General features: G+C 33.7%; 2 protein-coding genes across 2 annotated transcripts in view; both read left to right on the top strand.

The window, feature by feature from the left end:
* LOC136814355 (dynein axonemal heavy chain 6-like) overlaps positions 1 to 2,217 on the top strand; it is a 63,725-nt gene extending 61,508 nt beyond the window's left edge. The window contains exons 52-53 of the mRNA XM_067070878.1: positions 1,253 to 1,399; positions 1,881 to 2,217. Of these exons, the coding sequence (XP_066926979.1) occupies positions 1,253 to 1,399; positions 1,881 to 2,093 (360 nt within the window). The 3' untranslated portion in view covers positions 2,094 to 2,217. The remainder of the gene's footprint in view (positions 1 to 1,252; positions 1,400 to 1,880) is intronic.
* A 12,210-nt stretch (positions 2,218 to 14,427) lies between these two features.
* On the top strand, positions 14,428 to 17,293 carry LOC136814354 (uncharacterized). The gene is made up of 4 exons (XM_067070877.1): positions 14,428 to 14,570; positions 15,694 to 15,965; positions 16,147 to 16,365; positions 16,637 to 17,293. The coding sequence occupies exons 1-4, from the start codon at positions 14,543 to 14,545 to the stop codon at positions 16,883 to 16,885; spliced, it is 768 nt and encodes a 255-aa protein (XP_066926978.1). The 5' UTR covers positions 14,428 to 14,542; the 3' UTR covers positions 16,886 to 17,293.
* The last annotated feature ends 5,161 nt before the right edge of the window (positions 17,294 to 22,454 follow it).

Raw genomic sequence — 22,454 nt, 5'->3', positions numbered from 1 at the left:
AGTTCTCTGCCCAAGGTGTAATAAGGTGTATTCTTGCTCTCCAATCATTGGATGAAGTCAAAAATGACCATTTTCGAAATATATGAATTAAAATATTTTGCACATGGATCACTACCATGTTGTGCCTGAGCTTGTCGTTGAAGGGAAGCTTCTTTTATGCAAATAGTTGTGGTTTACCAAGGATGTGGTGAGAGAGTGATTGAGTGAGCTTGCCCATAATCCTGATGGAATAATGGATGAGAGTTCTGTCGTGACCCTATCAAACGGTTAGCTTTTTTACTGCTGTCAAAAATTCTTCTTCATCTGCTATACTGAACAAATTCGAAGAAATTTAATTGGCCTAATGTCAGAAGCAGCCGAAGGGGTTTTTAACAAATATGTGTTCTTATTTGCTAGGAGACCACATGCTGCGACTTTCAATTTTTTCATACAAATGATGTGTTTTGATTTCTAGGAAAACCTAACTCGAGATATTGAGCTTCCGAAAGCGCAAAAACTGGACAAAACAGCTGTTTCTGGCCTGTTCTGGCTGAAAAACACTGTTTTTAAGGGTTAATATCTCGAGTTAGGTACAGAAATCACCTATACTCGCAATATATCTCTAATCTTAATTATTTGAGAGCTTTCCAAAAATATACAACAGGTCTACGTTTTCTCAAGCTAAAATTTTCATTAATTTTTCACCCTATGATTTTTGCCTGAGACCGTCGTATTTGTCCGAAAATCACACCAAAGTGTCCGAAAAAAAATTGGCACCCAAGTTATTTTGATTCCCCTACCCCTTAGCTTTCCAAAAATGTATAACAAGTGCTTTGACTAAAAAAATCGAGCGACCGCAAAAAAACGAACAAATTTCCCCCTACTACTAGACAAGGGACTACGCTACGGTGTCTACGCTGGTGATTTATAATGAAACATATCAAGTAAATATAGGTATACAGTTGGATAATATACCTTTATCAGAACACGTGCTGATAGGAGACGAAGCAAAGGCATTGGGAGACGTTCCAACAGTCATAGAAATATGAAAATAGCGAATAATGGGGAGCTCAAAACTAAGACCCTGTGGTATTATAAATTACTTAGCAAGTCTTGACTGAAAAGATCTAAGAGACCTTAGGAAAGATTCTCTTTTGTATTTCCGTAGTTTGAAGAAGGATTATCTCCCAATTGGGGTATTTTGCTCAATTGATGAAGTTGATTAATATGTTTATGTCATTTTATTCACATTTCCTTTCTTTTTAATACACAGGCGAGCAATCATTTGGAATCGGGAATTTCTGTTTTCGGACTTTTCCTGGACGGTGCAAAATGGGATAACAAGAACCGTTTTATAACAAAATGTACCGCAGGCACGAAACCTCAAAGTCTACCAGAAATTCATTTCATACCATGCGCGGTAAGTGAAACTATTATATTGCGGTTTTTTCCAAATAGGACGAACACTGATTTTCACTTTTCTAGTGTCAATCAATCATTTGTTATGAAGTCATTTGACCTGTATTCTACATTAAAGTAGGGCGTGTTTTTTCAATGCTGGTTGATTTCATAATGAATACACTTTTTTTCTATAAGAACAAACTATATAAGAACATTTTAAGGCTTTGCGGACTCTAAAATACCAAATTTCTTAGGAAAATGGGCAAAAATGGCGATGAAACTCAAAAAGTTAAGAACATTCCAAAGCTTCAAAAATTTTGGATGTTCTTATAAAAAAAACTTGTACCATAACAAGGAATCATGCGGTTTCGATTGTATTTTGTTTACAAGTTTTATTTTCCCAATGCTTAATGTTTTGCTTACTGTTTCTTACTTGCACGCTCCTTAATGACTTCTCATTACAATTTGTTATGGTATATTATTTGTCTCGCTTATGACAGGGCGAAAATGCGTCGACTCCATACAATGCTGAAGAAGATGAACCAACCAATCAGTATCTGTGCCCTTTGTATCAAACATCTAAACGTTACGATTCATTGGTTTGTAATTTCACAAATTTTGTAACCTCGTTGGTCTTACCGAGCGATCCTGATCACCATCCTGATGCATTGATTTTGAACGGCGTTGCAGCACTGTGTCAGATTGATGAGTAAAAACACCTTCATATTACTTAATTACATCAATAAACACTTTTTAGTTAATTAATTTTGATTTCCGTACACAAGTATCGAAGCTAATGTGTTTTTTTTGTTACTGACAAAGTAATTCTGCAATAGCAAAAAATGAAAAACTGGATGATTACATTATCAGTAATATTCTCCTCCTGCAACACTTCGCGTTGAAATAAAAGAAGTAAAAATTTTAAATGCACTCCTTCTAACATACCCTTTCACCGGTAAAATTGGCCAAAATATCGTTCCCAGTGGAAAATTATACTCCTATTTTGTCCGCGCTAAAAATAATCAAATAAAGAATTCCTCGCTTCAAAATATTGTGCAGTTTGTCCACTCCTACCGAATGTTTTGACTTGAATATGAAATATTGGGAATATGAAACCCAATCGAGTTTTAACCCAGTATTCACCCCCCCCCCTCCCGAAGAAATCATACTGGGAGAGAGAGTGGTCAAGATTTAAGAAACTGGAACAGTTACTGCTTCTAAATAAAATAAAATCTTAACTCAATGAGTTTTTGACAAAAATTATTTTTATGGTTTATATGTTAAATACGTAAGATTGTTGATATATTTTGGTAATAAGGTTTGCTACAAGAAGTTTTAATATTTTATCGAATTGTAAATATGCGTGAAAAATTGTACATATTTTGAAATATTTTTAAACTGATGAAAGATACATTTTACGAGGATTGACATTCAAATTGATTTAAGCAGTGTATAGTTTACAGCTTTCGCTTACGTGATGTCATTATTACACTGCCCCATTCGAATGTATCGGTTAATTATAGTTCAACTTGGATTTACTTAAAACTGCAATGTATAAAAATGACAAACAATTGACTATTTCAATTTCCCCTTAATTTGAAAGCTCGTAATATTAAATAAATTATGTGTCAAAGTGATCGTATAATTTATGCGACAAGATAGATGATAATCTATGATCAGTTTCTCATAAAAAACGCTTTAATTGACAAATCTATACCGGGATATTAATATCTTTGCTCTTATACAATAAATAGGCGCACACTAATTAGACAATTAGACAAGAACATATTCTCTAGAATATCTTGAAGCCAAGGCTTCACAGGGAAACTAAGAATCAAATGTTGATTGCCGAAACATTTGATAGAATTAATTAAACAACGCCCTTACCTTTCTAAAGGTAATAACTATCGCTGATGGATGTGCTTATAAATAAAATGTCTTGTTATAAGTATGCCTGATAATACCGTTATGTTTTGAGATGTAATTTAAACCACTAATCTTTTGAGAGTCTTGTTACATTGACGTCATAATAAATCGAAACAAAAGAGCAAGGCATGGGCCAAAAATGACTCGAAGCTTATTCATGTAGTCACCCGTTGTTTGTTAATATTTATTAAATGAAGCAGATTTTTTTTAAACATACTGTTGGTTTTACCCTATGGAAATTTGCGAAATCCTCTCGTTTCTCACGTGTTTCGTACACTATCTGAAACGTTCGAGTCATTTTTGTCTCGGGAAACTTTGTAAAATCGGTAGAATTGCTGAGGTATTTTACACGGGGGAATTCTTATATTGAATTGTTTCTGCCCGAATTTTCGCTCTTGTTACTTTTTAAGTTTAGGCATTTGAAAGCACAAGTAACGTTTCCTTTGATACATAAATTTGTATTTTCAATTTGTGGGACAAGCTGGAGTTTTTACAAGCTCTTATGTGATTTGGTTGGTCGTTAAGATGTAATGAATACAATTTTATTACTTTTTCTAAAGAACGCGTCATCTCTATTACTTCAAATGACCAATTAGTGAAGTATCTTATAAAAACTCCAGCTCATCTAGCCTGGGTATCCAGACTCAAAATTTCAGAAAAAAACACTCTTACCTCAACATACAAAGTTTCTAAAATTTTAGAGTCTGGTGCAACTAAAAAAGTCTGATACAGTTTTGAATGACACAGTCTGTGAGTAAACCCTTGTTGACAGAATCTCAAAACTTTGGAAACCCAGGCAGACACACATAATTAACTTACCATAAAACCTCTTTTACAAACTCAATAAACTTTCAAAACTACTTTAAACTACATCAAAGCATCAGCCACATTTATAAAGGCTCCTTTCCAGCGGCCATTTTGTTTAGAAATGAACTTGTGTTTTCTTTTTCATTTGTTTATCTTTTTTTGCAAGGTCAGCTTTTTCCATAAATTATGCGCGCGCATCGAAAAATATCAAAAACCCCGCGAAAATTCTGCTCAGTGACTGGGCGCGTACTGACCAATTAGAGACACTCGCATATGTAGGGACAGATATCCCTGCAGACGAGTTACTTCAACCAGACCGTAAACCTGAGACAAAATATTAAAAAACTAGACGGTGAAATAGTTTACGGTCTGGATATCCAGGCTACAGCTCATCCCCAATTTGTAAAACTATTTGCTTGTCTTTGTACTAGTAATTAGTAATTAATGAATGATCTTCTTTCGTTTAGATATGCAGAAGCAGATTAGCTTTTCCACCCTGTTTTTTTTTTAGGAAAGCTATGCGTCGTTCTGTAAATTACACTTCTTTTCAAACAGCTCAGTAATAAATCAGTTTAGTCATTTAGCTTTGAGTGAAATCAGACCATTTCCTTTTACGCTTCCTACTTCCTAAAAACTGAGTAATTTCTTTTTGTATGTAGAGAAATAGGCTATTAACAAGGCTTGCAAAAGGCACCTTCAAATCTTGCATCATATCTCGTCAGTTTCTAGTGTGAACTACTATTAGTCTACTGGTCAAAAGTTTTCCCAATCCAGCAAAACAAGTTTAGATAAATATACAGAACTGAAAAAAATACACGGAAAGAAAATCCAACTGTTAGTGAAACACCCACTCCAGAAACAGTAGTGGTGTAAAACACCCATAAGTCGTAAATTCACCCTTCAGAGAACGAAGTGCCTAAGAAATTCCCACTACAAAAGCGAGGTGGAAAGTACCTACAAGCGAAATTTCCACATCAAATCAGTTGGAAAAATAACATACCGGGCTCGAATCCCGGCTCAATCCTTGCCAAAACTGCTGGCCGTGGACCCAGTGAAAACAATCAAAAGTCCTATATCACTGGGCTATCCATGTTAAATATTACGAACATCTACCGATTAAAAAATCAGCGCCAGATGTAAAATGTCAACTTTGGAAGTTTTGGAAGAAGTGATGGAAGTATTCACAAATGAAATTCAATGATTTAAAATTACAACCATGGAAAGTCCAACTTCAGAAACAGAGGTGGAAAATATCTATCTATATAATCTATCTAGGGTTCCAATTTTACCTGACAGGGTCCACTTTTCAAACTTTAGCGGCACGTTCCCGTCGGCCGTCAAGGTGGTAAAAAATACCCATGCCGTATTTACAAAACCAGTGAAATTGCTGATTCAGAGCAGGGTCTGTTTGGAGCCAGCGCTGAAGAAAACCCAGAAGCGAAATTCATACTTCCGAAATAGTGCTGGAAAATGAGATTCTGATTTATGGAACAACAAAATATACTGAATAAAGAATTACCTCCACCCCTAATTTATCAATAATTTGTCGAGATATCGTGAAGGTAGGGTCATTTCAAGAATAGTCTGCATATTTCTGCTTGTCGAAAACTCTTCTAGGCATTTTATAAGTTTTTGCGTGGTGGATGAGACTTTTTGTGGTCAAATCTACACAGGCTTCAATTTTCACCTGTTTCGTTTTTCGTAGCCATGACAACTATGAAACACATAACAACAAATGCATCAAAACTTTTGCATTAAGAAATCAGTGGAATGTATGTCGATAATCATTTAACGACCACAAATCTCTGATTTATATCACTATAACTGGAAGACTTTTGAATCAACCAAAAATGTGAAATATTCTTGAAACCCCTCCACCCTAATTTCTTAGTTAGAAGTAGTCGGGTAAAAACCTTTGAGAAAAATCAACCACACAATAGGAAATTCTAGAAAGTTCGTACGACATTTTAGCTTACAGCTGTTATTTTGCACTTCATTGTCTGAGTCTCCAAGGTAAACCACGAAACTAATCATACGTGACCGTTTCCAGCGGATAAATTGCTATTTGCTGGGAATCTCGACCGACCAGCGATATGCGTCTCATATATTATTCTCCTGTCACGCCTCATAATCGCTTACACTTTCAGTTGCCCAAGGGATAAAAAATCCTTTTATATCAAGGAAGCTCGATCTCGGGGTAAAAAATTGAGAAATGAAATTATCTACTCACTGAAATGTATTTAAGGGATAGACGTTGGAGGGATAGTAAATGCAAGAAAATATGTACTTTAGGCGTGCAAACTTTCGCGAGCAGAAACTTTTGCGAGGTCGACAAATCACGAAATTTCAAAACCACAGAGATATGATGCAAGACATTACTTTCGCGAATTTGACTGAAAAATCTTTTTTGCGAGCATAAACTTTTGCAAATCAAGATGTAGAAATGAAAATTTTCACATGAAAAAAAGGCTTTAGGGGGAAAAATATTTCTTCGCTTGGCTTGAAACTTTTGTCTTTTGACTTATTAGGCTTTAACAGGCTAAAAAGTGCCATAAATCTTACATTTTATTCAAAGTTTTTCAGATTTGCTATTTTGTGGAGAATTTTTCGTAAGCATAAACTTTCGCGAATGACTCTTCAAGAGTTTTGAAAGACATTTACTTTCGCTGCTCGTAGAAGTTTGCACGTCTAAAGTATGCGCGGAGTTTGAAGCTTTCAGGGAGGCTCATGGAAAGAAATTGCAGCAAATTTAGGACAAACATTCACCACTAGAGCCCGCCTCCTAAACTCTACATCTCTTTTTAGTGACTTTGTATAGACGATAGGATCGTTTATGACTAGGTACAATATGGACAGGGACAATTCCACTCACCAAAATTTGTGCATGATTTGAATCATTTTTTTGAAATCCGCTGAAATTCCGTATTGCTTAATTGCGAACTGAAATAGACAATTACATATTCGAAACATTATGATATGATGACATTTTCGAGATAATCGTTGGATGTTTGTTCATAGAGTAAAATTACGCGATATTTTGCAAAGAATATCATTTTTCAGTATTTTGCCAATCAGGCATGTTATAAAAGTCACAATTAACTCATTTCATGATTTGCAAGTTTTAGGAAAGTCCATAGGGCTATGTCATTGAAGATTTGTCAACATTTCCACGGATGACTGATTGGACGCGGCAAAACAAACAAAGAAAGACAACCAACTAAGGGAAATAACCTTTATGAAAAGGGATCAAAGGTCAAGAATTATTCATTTGCTTTATCATTAAAATGCATCAGTTTTCGTTTATTATGTGTTTAAGTACAGTAGAACCTCCAATTAGCGGACACTCTAAAAGGCAGACACCTCTGATTAGCGGGCAGAACATTTTTCTCCGGCCGTTTCCTAGTCAAATCCTTATAAAAAAGTCTCCAAATGGCGGACACCCAATTAGCGGACACCTCCATTTAGCGGACAAATTTTTTTGCTATAAACACCCTTTCAAATAAACTCTCTTAGTTTTGGATATCCTCTTAGATAGCAACCGTGATGTCATCGCACGGGGTGATCGTCAACGTGCTTAACTAAAGTCCCACTTTAGTGAGATAAATTTTCGCGGGGATTAAATTTCGCAGATTTCGTGGATTGGGGTGTCATCCGCGAAATTAAGTCTCAATAGAAATTCGGAAAGGTTTTATCGGCGCAATTGTTTTAAACAAAGCTGAAAGAATGTCAAATGACTACATGTTTTTTTTTATATAAGCATACAAAAGTCGGAAAACAGGCTCAGAGATGCTTAGGTCGAAAGCTTAATAAGGCTGAAAAATGCTTGCGGGGATGCTTAAATCTAAAGCATAAATTTAGGGAAATACTGAAAATTCGTAAAATTCCAGATAAAAAAAGCAAAAATCAGGAAAAAAACATTTTTCGTAGGCTCAAATAATGCTTGCCATATATGCTTAATTTTTCCCCATATCTGAACCTAGATATGCTTATAAGTGCAATGCTTATATAAAAAAAACATGTACTAAAAATGTTAACTGGTATCAAAGAAGCGCTAATAACATACAGTGGATGATCCTATTGGAGCCCACAAACTGCGCATGCGTTCTTTTAAACCGTAAGTGGTTAAATAGCGTATAGAACTAAGAGGGATGAATCGCAAATATGTCGTTCTTTATTTTCGTTTTTTTGTTTTTTGTCGTAACTTGTCGTTTTTTGTCGTTTTTATTCGTTTCTCGTTTTTTCTTCGTTCTTTCATAGTGTCTTTATGGTGGTTTTCTTTTGGCACTTACTCTCAGGTACCTGATAGCCGGGGGGTTTGGAATAAGCAGGGGGGTTGGAAAAAATCTCAAAAGTTAATAAGCGGGGGGGGTTGGAATAGAAATGTCCTGGGTGGAAAACTTTTGAAAAGGAGGCTAATACAGCAGAATTAGGACAAAAGAGGGAACTTTCAAAAACATTTTCCCAAAAATTAATAAGCGGGGGGTTCGAATAAGAATGTCCTGGGTGGAAAATTTTCGAAAAATTAATTAGCGAGGGGGACGGCTATTAGGTACCCGAGAGTACACTCCCTCATAACAAAGACTTATAACCAAAACAAGACGTCTAAGCGCATAATTATGCAAAATTATCTCATTGTTCGAACAATAAAAATAAATTTCCTTTGATCCGCACGTTAGTTGCCGACAAGATTTAAAAAAATGGCCGCCAAAACTCGAAGGCCACCAAATTTGGAACTACTTGTCCATGTAATTTTGCTAATTATGGTCTAATTATCATGAAATATGTCAACAAATTGGATTGGTTTGATTTTAGAATAATTATTCTTTGCATTTCTGCTCTTTGAACCTTGAACTTTGGCCAGAAGGAAGGAATTTCGCAAAAACAAAATGGCTGACTGGTTTCTGTGTATTTGCTATAATGACCCAAAGAATGGCTTTGAAATACTATGTTAGAGAATTTTTTGATGATTAAAAATAATTTTCTAGCATTGTAATATGACCAAACTTTAAGTCCATACCATTCTTTTTTGTGGCCTGGCTCTTTTCAGACTGGCCTGGCTCAATGTTTTTGTGCTATTTTTTGTGAACTGTCAGACTGTGTTTTGTTGGAAATTAAGGTTTTCAGTTAGTTTACCTGGCTTTATGTTTGTTCAGATGAAAAGTATTCGGTTTAATATCGCTCATTTGATTTCGATATAACTTTTTTCAATTTATTTAGGTGTAAAATATATATAATATAAAAAAACATCAAAATAATCAACCATAAATTCTGTATATATCCTGCTCCTTGAAAAGGCATTTCAAAAACAGATGGGCGACTTCAAATCAAGGATATCTTCAACAAACAAGATGTATTGTGATTAGAATTGAAATATATACATCTAACACCCAATGCTGAAAAATATTTTGTCGCAATGATGGTTTTTTGAATCATAACTTTAATTTTCTGGCTATTTTATTATAACACCGAATCAATTTGTCACTGGATGGATTCTTTGGATATCTTGATATATGTGGCTTGGCTGGTAGACTTGGTAGATTAGAATTATCAACAGCGATGATGAAAAGATTGCTACTAACACTAACAATATTTGGAATATCTTAAATTTTGGATAATGTATTGTTCACACTGTCACTAGAGACTAGCTCACAGCAGGCTACAAACTGAAATTGTGAGGGTTATTGCATCAGTATATATATGAAAATATTTGGTACCCCAACCGTGAAATTGTGATGTATGTCATTTGTAGAAAGTGGACTAAAATATACAATTGATTATGCCTGGGTCATTGACTAAATAAGCGCCATCTGCCATCTCATGGACAGAATCTGAGATTTACAAAAATAACGTACATTCAATTGGCTAAAAATGGAAAGAGTATTGAAAGCTTGGATATTACTTTTAAAACAGTGTGCCAGATTTTTAATTTGGCAAGACTGGTTTCTGGCAAATGAAAAAAGTATTGCTTGTACAGTAGATAATCTTGAACAAATTTATATAGATGAATTCTTTGGCTAGGTAATTTTAACAAATTATAGAAAGCAAACAGAAGCAAACTATATAAATTAATCAGTCAGTCATCATAATGAAATTAATTTTGAGAGGTAATTTTGGAGGTAGTTCTTAATATTGTGAAATGCTCTGACTGTTAATACCAAAATTATTTGTTTGTGTAACTATTTTAATGTAGCGTAAGGGACTTATTGTCTATACTTTGTCATCTAAGTATCATTTTCAATCGTCAATTAATCCTCAGAAAAAATTAAATCAGGTCATCTATTTTCAAAAGAATTGCCTATTTTTGTCTATTATTGTATTGTGTATTTGAAAATTGTTTTTTGTTTGTTTCTCAGTATTACCAAACAATAAATTAATGATTTTGTATTTTTTGATTAGATTGTGTTATGCCAGTTAACTAGGGTCCTGGTTAAAGATATGTTACATGCATGAGTTACTTTGTTCATTTGTGTCCAGACATTTTTTTTACAAATCTCGAGACTGATAGTTGTTAACAAAAATTACAAGTATTTTTGTGATTTTGGTCTTGATTGGAAATGGTTGACAAATTCTGAAAATTTTCAAATACCTTGAGGGAACCTTTTCTGGTGGGAACTAATTTTGGCAGGCAGCAAATATCCTAATTTTTTTTAATTTTGGTCGGAACTTATTTTGGCGAATAGTGAATTTTTTTAATTTTGGCGAATGACAGCGTAAATCTCTTCTATTTTGCCTTATTTTGAGCAATTTTGATGAATTTCAGGGTTATTTAGGCAAGGAAACAAAAAAATTGATTTTGGCGGGAACTTATTTTGGCGAGTGAGCAAAATATTTAATTTTGGCAGGAACAAACTTTGGCGAATTTCGCCTAAATTCCCAAAATTAGTTCCCTTAAAGGTACTTATTTTCTAAATAGGAAGTGATGAGTCAAAACAATCCCATCATTTTTCATTAAATTTTTCACATTTTTATGGTACTGTAATTTTTATCAAAAGGTGTCATAAAAAAGTGAAATGATCAAACAGGCATTAAAAATAACAGGAGACTTGTTAAAATTTTATGTCAGAATCTCCTCAAAAGTTTGGATCAAAATATTGAAAATTGAGTGAAAAAAAATTCTTTAATTTTTCAATTCAATTATCAGTCTTTGACCCAAACATTGATTCTATCTTTTCAAAACAATATGATTAACAAAACATTTTAGAATAAAAAAAACATATACACTGGGCAGTATCTTTGTTTAAAAGAAAAATTTAAAACTTTTAATAAAACAAGGTTCATAAAAGGCTCTAACTACTCTTGGGTACCTTAATAAATGGGGGTTTGGAATAAGCCAGATAGAAGAATTTTTTTATTAGCGGGGGAGGGGAAGCTTATTAGGTACCCAAAAGTACAGTTTTATATCGTAGATATAGTTTTAGTAAAATAGAGTTTAAAAAATGTTTGTATGTCATTCAAGTCCATCGTAAAATATCACGATTCCCTCTAGTTGAGTGTCTAGTACCATGATTATTATTTCTTCGTTTCTTCATTCCAATATCGATATTAACACATATAGGTATATTAAAATAGTCAATCAACATCTTGTATATATGTACTATGTCATTCAAAATACCAAATATATTCTCAAGTTTCCAATCAATTTAATTGAATGTCAAGAGTATGAATTCAATAAGATTGGGTTAATCATTCCACCATTTATGAAATCAGCCTTTTTATGCAAGTTTTGCAAACACCAAAGTTAAGTAGAAAAGTGATCAGCCATAATAAATGATAAACATTTACATTCACATTAACTCATCTGTCTTTTGGTACTGTAGGCCAGGTCGTCCTCAAAAGTTTAAAAGTGTCCTAAAGTCTTTGAAGCTCATCATTTGATCATCTTTGGGTACATCTTTCTGGTTTCCAATAGTTGTTGACGATCAACTGTTAGATATGAATATAGAAGGCAGTTTTGATGTTGATATATCAGGCTGTCGGGTTTCCTTTAGCACTTGAGGAGAGGAGCCCATATCATAAAAGTTCAATTTGTATCTTTCTGTTACGAAGATGATTTGATTGCCAGTAAAACATTTTCACATTCATTTAGATTAGAACGAAGTCAGAGTTTCTAATTTTCTAATCAAAGTTTTTCTGCTTCAGCCATTTTGAAAATTTTGACGAAAATTCTGAGAAATTAGTAATATTGATTATTTTTGCTGACTCGGCAAAACAATTGTTTTTATTGCTGACGCGGCAAAATTGATTGTTTTCGTTCACTAATTATGCGGAAACCCTGTAGATATAGTTTATTGTATTAGAAGAACAATAACACGCTATCTGATGAGATCTAACTAAGGTGAAACAATGGTTAGACGTCTTGTTTTGGTTATAAGTCTTTGCTCATAACGCGTATTTTAATAATAACCAGTATGCATAATTTGGCAGTAAAAAGACACAAAACCATAAAAATTTCTCCCGATAATGTGATCCGCGAATTTAGCCCCTGCGAGATCTAAAAATTTTGCGGGATAAGCTCAACCGAAAAATTTAATCCCCGCGAAAATTTATCCCATCAATGCATCCTCGTAAGAAGTGTTGTTTATAGCAGTTCAAGGAAGCGAGCAATTGCATGTCAGAACGACATTTTCTAACTGTTTAATCTCATTGATAAATATTAATAAAGATGCCAATCAAAACAATCTGTAGAAACAAACAAACGATAAAGTGGAAGTATACGTTGATCAAATTACTCAGCGATCATCTATGCTTGAATGTCACCTCAAAAATATGCATACATCCTTCTTTAATTAGCATTTGCAAAAATGATAAAACTTCCTGAACTAAATGTCACTAATCCTTTCCAAAATTATACTAAATATAATCGAGAACCAGATGCAAACAAAAGATCTTCCTAGAAGATATCAGCCTTGAGCGTGAGTTGGAGTAGCCTAAAGTGACAAAGAATTTGCAAATGATATAATCTATGGATAGATAATTCTTTTGCAATCATTTTGGTCGCTTTAGGCTTTATAAAAAAGAAAAGGAGGTCAACAAGACTTGCATTGCACTTGCTAATCTCCTTAAATGCTTGTTTACATTACTCATCAGTAAGATCAGACCATTGAAACTTGAGCTAAAAAAATTCATATCCCTGTCCATTTTAATATACTACGTGGGCTGATAGTAATTTTTTGAGCCAACAGGCACTTTGCATTGGAAAACATGCAAAAGACTACCTTGTCTTGTAGGTATCCTCAAAAGAAGCGATGAGTAATTCTGAAAGGGGAAAATTAAAAATTGCACTCTGATGTTCGATACCCAATAGATTTTGCACACCATCTCCGAACCGAACAGGGAAAAGGCATTAGATTTTCGCTACTGTCATCTTTCAAAAATGTTCGCATACTTTCTCATTAAAGAAAATACGTACAGTAAATATCAAATGATATCAAATATCAAACTGGTCCTTGTTCGGTTGTTTTTGGTGCTGGTCGTTATCTTGCATCGAGGGGAAAAACGACAAAAATTGAAAAAAACGACGTTAGGTTTAAGGCTACAGAAGGTAAACGTGGTCTTATAACGATCCCCTTAACCAAAGGAAACCTGACATGAACTTTGATCCTCACATGACAATACAGTCGATATCGGGGACGTTGTAGATCCCCTTGAAAACTGTGGGAATGCCTAGATGTACTTTCAGCGTTCACAGGGAGAAATATAAAAGCTATAGCGAGAAAGAATGAAACACAAACGAAACCTGATGTAATAGCTAGTTTATGCTAACTCACTTTACTCAGAATAAAATGAGAGTTGCGCTCATAGAGAGTTGAAAAGTACCAGCAGCAAAAAAAAAAAAAAAACATAAAAAAGAGATTTCCGAGAAATCGGCCAATTATAATGTTCCCTATAGAAATTAAATATGTTTTGAGCTTAAAAACCATTTAAGGAATCTCTCGGTAGACCCGAGAGAAAGCTATTTCTAATAGAAAGGGAAAGATTGTTCGGAAACGATTAAATATGATAATTTATTCCACTAGAAATGGCAAATTATATCGACATTACGATGACATCACCATTAGCAACGGCATAATTTATCTTATGTGAGAGTTTGGTCGAGTGGGAAAATACCGAAGTAGGTTCACCTAAAATTCTTATATAAAGGTAACGCAATTAGAGAATGTCATTCAGCAAATGTTCCTTCATAGAATAAGGACATCAAGAAGAAATTGATAAATCAAGAAAGTTTACTTAGAATCGAATTCATATAAAGAGAACGCAAAGAGTTTTATATTCGAGGAAATATCAAAGCTGCGAAGAAAAACTTTAAAACGAAGAGTTTAAAGACCGAGAAGAAATCGTCATAAACAAAATCTTACCGAGAATCGAACTCAAACGCTTTAAGATTTTATATTCGAGTAAAATCAACACCACGAAGAAAAACTTGAACGCGATGATGAAATTGAAGATGAAACTTTCTGGTAAGTTAAAAAGCAATACTATTCTGTTATTTAAACATTGGCAAATACTGAGAATTGACTGCAAATTTCGCATGCCCATTTTTACTTTGATCTGAACTCAAGTTATTATGAGACTAGAGGCGTGATCAAGTCGCTTGCCTCGATGACTCCAGAGTTTTAAAGTCAATTAGGACACCCCTGTCTCACAGCCCCGGTGGAACTTTTTTCTTCAGTGAGGATAAAAATCCCTACTAGTATCGAAATCCCAATGGGGATAGAAATTTTATTACTTTTATTGTTCCAAGGTTAAAAAATCCAGTGGGGATGGTTTTGCATGCAATTTTTAGACATTCATTTTCGAGTGGGGATGAAATCAAAGTCAATTTTCCAGTGGGGCTGAAATTCCAGGGTATTTTCCCACCAGGGACCAAAATTTTGCAGAATTTTCCAGTGATGATGGGGTCCCAGTGGGTCTGTGACACAGGGGTGTATTAGGATAATTTGAAGGAGCTAATGGCCAAAATCATATAACGAAGCACTAAAGGAAATCAACTAGTTAAAAACTGTTTTCTTACATGATAGTATCAAAAAATAAAGAGGGGTATTTTCAAATTGAGCATGATTAATAACAAAAGGGTAAAATGAAAATTCATTCCATGGGAAATCACAGCTACAATTCAGAGTTTTTTACTGTAAAAGAGAGAAACAAAAGAATCATTGTTTAAATACGTAACTACAATAAAGAAAACAAATTTCGCTTGTCTCAGCAATTTTCCTATCACTTCATGAGGAGATAAAAGGAGCTTCGAAAGGTTTCGAGCCATTTATAAAAGAATCTGAACACAGTCATTACTATCAATCATCATGCATAATTTATTCGTTAGAGGTAAGACAGCCTCAGAGATTGACTGATTTTTACAAACTTAATGTCTTTTTTAATTAAAATTCATGGAATTGAGTATACAATCAATTGGATAAACTTTTGATGTTTTTTCTCCTTCAGTGAATCACTTCTAGTCGCTTGGGTGTAAGAGTGTGTGTGTGTGTGATTGTTGGCAAAATTTTGTTGGATTCTTTTTCTGAAATTATAGTATGATTTTTATGAAATTCAATCTTTTAATATTTATTTTCTCCTTTTTTTTAGTTATATTATTACTGTTAGTAGTGCAGGCAGCAGCCTTGCCTGTTAGACAAACCAGATCCAACGATGATGGCTTTAACCGGAAAGAGTGTGGTGATGATGATAAATACCATATGAAAAGAATGCGAGAATTCGAACCAAAGTTAAATACAGTACGTAAATCAATTGGTAAAGTCGCACTGGATGCTGCAATCGAAGGTCAATCAAGACTTTGCAATCAATCTGCTTTATGGAAAGTTGAGTTGCCAGTATTCAGAGCCGGCCGAAGTACAGCGGTATGTATATTTCGATTTCATCACACGATCTAAACATTTTATTGAGGGCTTTACTAGGCTTCAGGGTTTTACAAAGGCAATACAAGCCTCCAACTCTCCTATCAATATATAGAAAATCACCAGAAACATTTTATTGTCCTTCGGAGTCAACATTCTTAAACTTCTTTTCTTCATTCTACAGGAATCAGCAATACAATTGAAAATATATTCAGTGATATTGAAAACGTATCAAGATAGTGCCATTGAAACATATCGGCTATCGAAACAAAATTCTCAAACTCAGGAAGCGACAACAATTGATGAATATTACGGAGCCATGTGGAATAAGTTGAATATTGATAATCTGAAAGAGAGAATCGACGTGCGTTTGATTATTCAGTATCTCGATGAAACTTTTCTGGTAAGTTTTATTCTTTCCTTTACAATGTTATTTCTGTCATTTCTTAAAAATGTCCTTTACTAAGAAACATGATCTCCAGGAAGTGGAATTCGATGCGTTGTGTTTGTTCTATTTTGGAATGATTGCTTTAGAAGAAGGTTTATGCTCGTTGAAGGTGTATCGTACAAGAGGAAAACAAACCAGCTAAGATGACTTATTTCAAACTTTGCCAAAACTTTCCAAGTACCTATTTCAAAATTTATAACAAATTAATTTCTTTATTTCGTTACAGAAAATCACCAGTTACTGTGGCCTCCACAGAGATGAAGTCAATGATGACAAGATCAAGGAAGCAACATCCAAAATAGTGAAGGATATAGAGCACGGATTCAAACGCCAACAAAATAAATGTAAACACATGAAGAACCATCTAGTACCTATCCTTAGACGGCAAGCTGAAGACCTGCAACTCCTTTGGGATAATCTGATAGCTGAAGTCAGAAACAGGATTGATTTACATGACAGAGAACACCATAGTTGATTTTTAATAACTTTTACCTAAAATTAACGTTTATTTATTTTTTTCTTTTATATTTAAAATGCATTATTTATTTATTTATTTATTTAGAAACAAAATAGAAATATATTTTTGTACCTTGTGAATACTGTAAATATTTATATTTATCTTAGAAAATAATTTATACCTCGAAGGGTGTACATATATTTTATATAGACTAGAGATTTTTTACTTTTTTTTATTCCTTAAAATTTATTTATTTTATAGTACAATTTATACGAAAAAGTTAAAAATGAATTTTACAAATATTTTACAAATTTAAGAGAATTTAAAAGTATTAAAATCGTGGAAAGATATGAAACTTAGTATTTAAAAGAAAAATTTAAAAGAAAAATTATTTATAAATAGAGAGTTTTTAGTAAAAGAAAATTAACAAAATTAAAAAAATATATTGTAAATAACAAAAGAAAACATTTTCTAATCAATGTTTTACCAATACATTCTAGCCGCCATAAAACATAGGACTCACTGATCTATAACATTTTGACTGGATCGAGCTTTCCATACATAAAAGTTGTGTCTAGTTTTAGAACTGACTAGTCCGCCATCTTATATTCATATATTTTGATCGTTAGCCGCTGAATGTTTTGAAATTCGAACGTTCGAAAGTCTAAGGTAAGTTATAAAATAACATGGCGGGCTAGTTGACTAAATAAACTGGATACACTTCCACGGGAAATCTTTGAGCAGTTAGTCTATCTAGTGTGTAAAAGATAATATGATATCTGCAGTAGGATCTGAAAACTCAAATCGAGTCGTCAGACACATTAGAAGTAGTTCTTTTACTCCTGCATCAAAGTTTTTTTGTGTCAAACAGAAATACTTAAGCTTAGTGTAGATTATCATGTATCTTTTTTGATTATCTATTTTTTGTTAATAGTTGAAGCAAAACGTTTTCTGAGCGTTTTTTTTAATTGCTCAAGCTAATTACTAGTAAAGTAAGTCCATTACAAGCAATGTAATGAAGTGAGGTTTGCCAAGATAATGCCCTCCTATATCATAAATATATGAACTGGGTTTTTTTCTTTCGATGTCATCGTAAAAAAGGGAAGAAAAAGTTGCAACTGCTTTAAACCCTGCTAGATGTTTAAACTTTTAGCATATAGTAAAAGTAAGGGGACAACCAAACTAAGCAAATTGATTTTTACAGTAATGTAACATTTTCTATTGAAGATGAGAGAAGGCTTTGGAAATCACCTAATTGACAAAACAGCGAATTCTTTTCTTAACTTTACTTTCACTTCCTAGTTGTCGACTTTGTCTACTACGAGTGTAATTTACAGATTTATATATAACACTAATTAAAACGGTCTGTACATTACATCCAAATGAAGTCTGTAAAGTCGAAATGATAAAATTGAGGACCAGAATGGGATTTAAATGATAAATTTCTTCAACAAAGCGAACCCGTTTCAAAAGAGATAAAGGATTTTTATCCTTTTATAAGAAAACAAGACTGATTTACAACATTAGACACAGTCCTGTTACTTAAAAAAAAACACCCCTGTATCAGACAACTAGCTGACGTCAATTATGGTACACTATTTCTTTATAAGAACAATTTTCTAAGAACAATGAGGCTCAAAATCTCCAAGATAAGAACAATTTAAGAGCAATGCTAAGCCTGGAATTAATCTAATTTCGTGCAATTTAGGGGTCAAAGTAGTAAGAATCGGGTATAGTGCCTAAAATACCTCAATTACAACCTATAAATAAGAACAGCCGAACCTCAGCAAAATTTTACTGGTTCTTAAAAAAAAGTGTATGATATGAAATCATCATAAGACATATTAGAGTAGCGTAAACTAACAACCCTTCTAATGTTTGATGGCGTCTCCTCGGCATCATAGCGCACCCCTTTCACTTTTACTACCGTAAACCCACGGCCCATCTTCGAAACTAAAATTCTCTACACGACAATCAGAAGAAAGACATTCTCAAGATTAACCTCAGGAAATAAACAATCAAAAAATTCCAAAGTCCAAATGTAGAAGTCCTCTGCTCTTTATACCACCTACATTCGACATTGATATCTGCCAAAAAAAACTTTTCTTCTGAATAATTTGGAAAGATTTGATTTAAGATCAAACTTTGGAGATGGATAAAAAGATGAACTAAACCACAACCAATACATAATAAAATCCTGAAAGAACAGTCAAGGCTAAAAAGAATTGGCTACCGTATTAGTTCGAATAAACGCCCGGGAGTTTATTAAGTTTTTGGGTTTTTAAGAGAGGCGTTCATTCAAGGAGGCGTTTAAAAAAAGGGGGTTTATTGGAAGTTACACGGTATAGTTTGAAAAGCAGCGTATATGAATTGCTTAGTTTTTAAATACGAGGTTGTTATTTGTCTTTTGTAATGTAATAGATGAGACCAAAAATGTCAAAATAAGTGAGCTTTTTGAAAATGGCGACAGTAAGAAAATCCTTTGGGTAAAGATACCTATTTTTTTCAATCTGGTGAAAGGTCTAATAAAAAAAGCTAAAAGTGCTGAAAAATCAGTACAAGCGTGCCTTAACAGATTTTAACGATCTTTTTAAAAATAAACTGGCTTTAGTTAAATTTTGTATGCAAACTGCTATTATTTTACATACTGCTTCGAAGCTCACCACTTAGTGTTTTGAGCACTCTGGTGACAACAGCAGTCTATGCTCGCTTACCCGAGCTGCACTGATGAGTCCTGGGAAGGACGATATACGTGTCTGCGGATAGATGTATCATTTTATATATAAATTTCACATAAAGTAACTTCAGGTTACAATTATTTTGAATGAGTTTTACAGGAAATAAGTCCATAGTCCATAGAAAGATATGTGACGTAGATCAGTGCATGCCAAAATTACTCAATGATTAATCATCTCTTTAATCTTTCAGTGTAAAAAGTCCACATAAATTTCCCCATTAACACACTCTATACTTTTTACTTAAACTTTTAAAATTGCAAAAGTGATGGACCCAAGATTAAAATTTTTTATAGAAGAATGGTGAAAAGTATCGAAAGTAAAGTACCTTTGTGACCTGTTTTAAATCCTTTTTGTACTATCCGTGGCTTATAATAATTCCCTAGATTAATTAATAAACAAGTACTTTTTGCTCGGGGAGGGGGGTACCTGAAAAGTGAAGGGTACAGCTATGTGCCGCCCTTAAGGATGCTAAAAGTCCCTGTAAGGGTAGACTAGAGTCTACTTTTGGCTGAACTTTGCTTTTTGATAATTTTTTATGACGCTTAGTCCAGTGAAGTAGACTAGGAGCATTTGGCGAGGTCGCCATTTTGAAAAAAAATGTTAAAAATCCAAAAAACTACTTGGAGTTGAAAGATATAATCAAAAATGAGAAACAAACGTGATTAACAGATTTGCAATCCCTTATTCTCAAATAAAAACATTCCTTCATACTGTTTTTACCTTCAAAAAATAACTTAATTCTGTAAGCAAAAGCATATTACCATATACTACCGGGCCACTTAATCGCGCTATTCAGTCCAGTAAAAAGCTTTAAGTGGATCCCGGGCTACTGTAAGGGATGAAAAAATCATCAGTCTCAGTGGTTGGAAAGAAAAAGTAAACAAAAACACCTATAACTTAGTTTAGCCAAGATAAATTAACAAAGTCCTGATTCAGGATGGTCTAAACTAAGCTTTACTCCATTTTTTTTCCAATAAAACTATTTTTTTTATAATCCGCCTTGCTAATTCATGAGTAGCCATTACGGAAAAGAGAGTAAGGGAATTTGGCAGGCAACTTAATTATAGTACCAATTACACTGAAGTTATTGAGGAGCACATGTTTAATGTTCGTTTAAGGTATAATTTGTAATAAAAGTTGCACCATTTAATTAATTAGGTTCATCATAGTTACTTTGCAAACAATGGTGAAATTTGTGCTTTAGAAGGTTCTCGATATAACTTTCCAGCCTTTCAGCAGTCCATTGCAAAATCTTCGTGAAATTTACCAATCCCTTATTTTATTAGCAAAGATACTTTACAATATTTCGAAATGTATCCATCTTGTCTAAATCAGGACTATCATCATTAGGATTGCACAATGCTCCAGTTAAATTCTGCAAGAATTAATTATACTAGTTTCTGAAAAGAAATTAGGGTTCCTTTTCAAGCTAATATCTTGATGTTCGTGGTCTTTACGTCTTATCTACGTTATTGAGTGCATTATATGTGAACCCAGCCTGCACACAATGTTGTTTCAACGTTTATCTAACGTTCACAACGTCCATATAACGTTACATGAACGTTGAAACAACGTTGTGTGCCCGCTGGGAAGAGTAGTTGAGGTAGTTGATGATTTCTCAACAAACGCAAGATACTATCATCTTCGCCCAATCATCTAGATATCAGGAGGAATTTTAGTGAAAATTTGGGACAATATTCTAAACTATTGTAGGAAAAAAAATCTCTTTTAATTATAATCAAATTATAATCAAATTTTATTGGGATGTTTAGAAGATCATGCATCATGAACTATCTAAAAAGCTTCCTAGTGTTCGACATCAATTGTTAAACAGGAAACCAAAGGGAAAAAATAGAAGAATGAAGAAAAATTCAACACCCACCTCTTAATTCGCATTTGCGGTCGATTGGAAATTACTTCTAGCAGCAGGTAGGCGTATTTGCTTTTTGACTCTTGCAAAACGATAAAGGGAGTTCCCTGGAAAATGAGCAGAATAAAAAAACAAGGAATGATTGTCTTGTTTGATAATTCATTGATTAATTAGGTAATACAGAGTTCACAAGCACAGTAATATATCCTTTTTTGGATCTTCAAACTTATATTTGCCGTAACAAAGCGTTGGTTGGATCCAATGTACACATAATGACCCACATTGAGCCATGGATACCATTTTTTTTTTCAAGTAAAAATGCATGAAATACGCAGTTTTGAGGAAGAAAAACAATGTCATAAACTTACCATGCTTGACTTTTTAGAAGGCGTATTTATTATTTGTGATTCGGAGCTGCGTAAATCGTAGGTGGACAAACTCACTAAAGAGAACAAATAAACATTATTTGAGTACAATGACTCTCAAAAAATTGTCGAATCGAAAAACGCGAAAGAAAGAAAACGGAAGAATATGAACTTTTGCAAAATCTGTAAACTTATCCTGTATATGAAGATGGATAAATGTTTTCTTTTCAACTTCTCCATAAATTGAACAGATTTCTGTCAAAAATCGAGAAAGACGGGGTTTTGGTAAACTTCCTAGGTTCTTATTGCAAAATTTCCTTGTTAAAAAAGGAAAAATTTACACCGGCGGCGCTATTAGTAAAAAGAGTTTTCTCCGAGAATTGTCCTCACAAAATTTTCTTCTAAATCTTGCCTCCCTAACCAAAAGATTCTACCTACATCCCGGTGTATGTAGCGACAAGACGTGCTTTTTGATATCCCCCTGCAATAGGAATTAGCAAATTAGACTCATTAAAAAGCACTCACTAATTTCTTGACTGGTGATGGGCTGGTGATATATTTTCTCTCTGCAAAATGAATATTCATAAGTACAGAGCCAAAACCATTATCGTTAT

The sequence above is a fragment of the Clytia hemisphaerica genome, unplaced genomic scaffold, assembly GCF_902728285.1.
Source record: "Clytia hemisphaerica strain Z4C2 unplaced genomic scaffold, Clytia hemisphaerica genome assembly, whole genome shotgun sequence".
Lineage (NCBI taxonomy): Eukaryota > Metazoa > Cnidaria > Hydrozoa > Leptothecata > Clytiidae > Clytia > Clytia hemisphaerica.
The sequence above is the reverse complement of the archived record's forward strand: the minus strand, read 5'-3'. Positions and strand labels throughout refer to the sequence as shown.

What these genes read in the sequence shown, in the direction of transcription:
- LOC136814354 (XM_067070877.1), top strand. Translation starts at nt 14,543, where the DNA reads ATGATGAAATTGAAGATGAAACTTTCTG. An exon ending in ATTGAAGATGAAACTTTCTG is followed by an intron (nt 14,571 to 15,693) that starts GTAAGTTAAAAA and finishes CCTTTTTTTTAG; the next exon opens with TTATATTATTACTGTTAGTA. An exon ending in GAGCCGGCCGAAGTACAGCG is followed by an intron (nt 15,966 to 16,146) that starts GTATGTATATTT and finishes TTCATTCTACAG; the next exon opens with GAATCAGCAATACAATTGAA.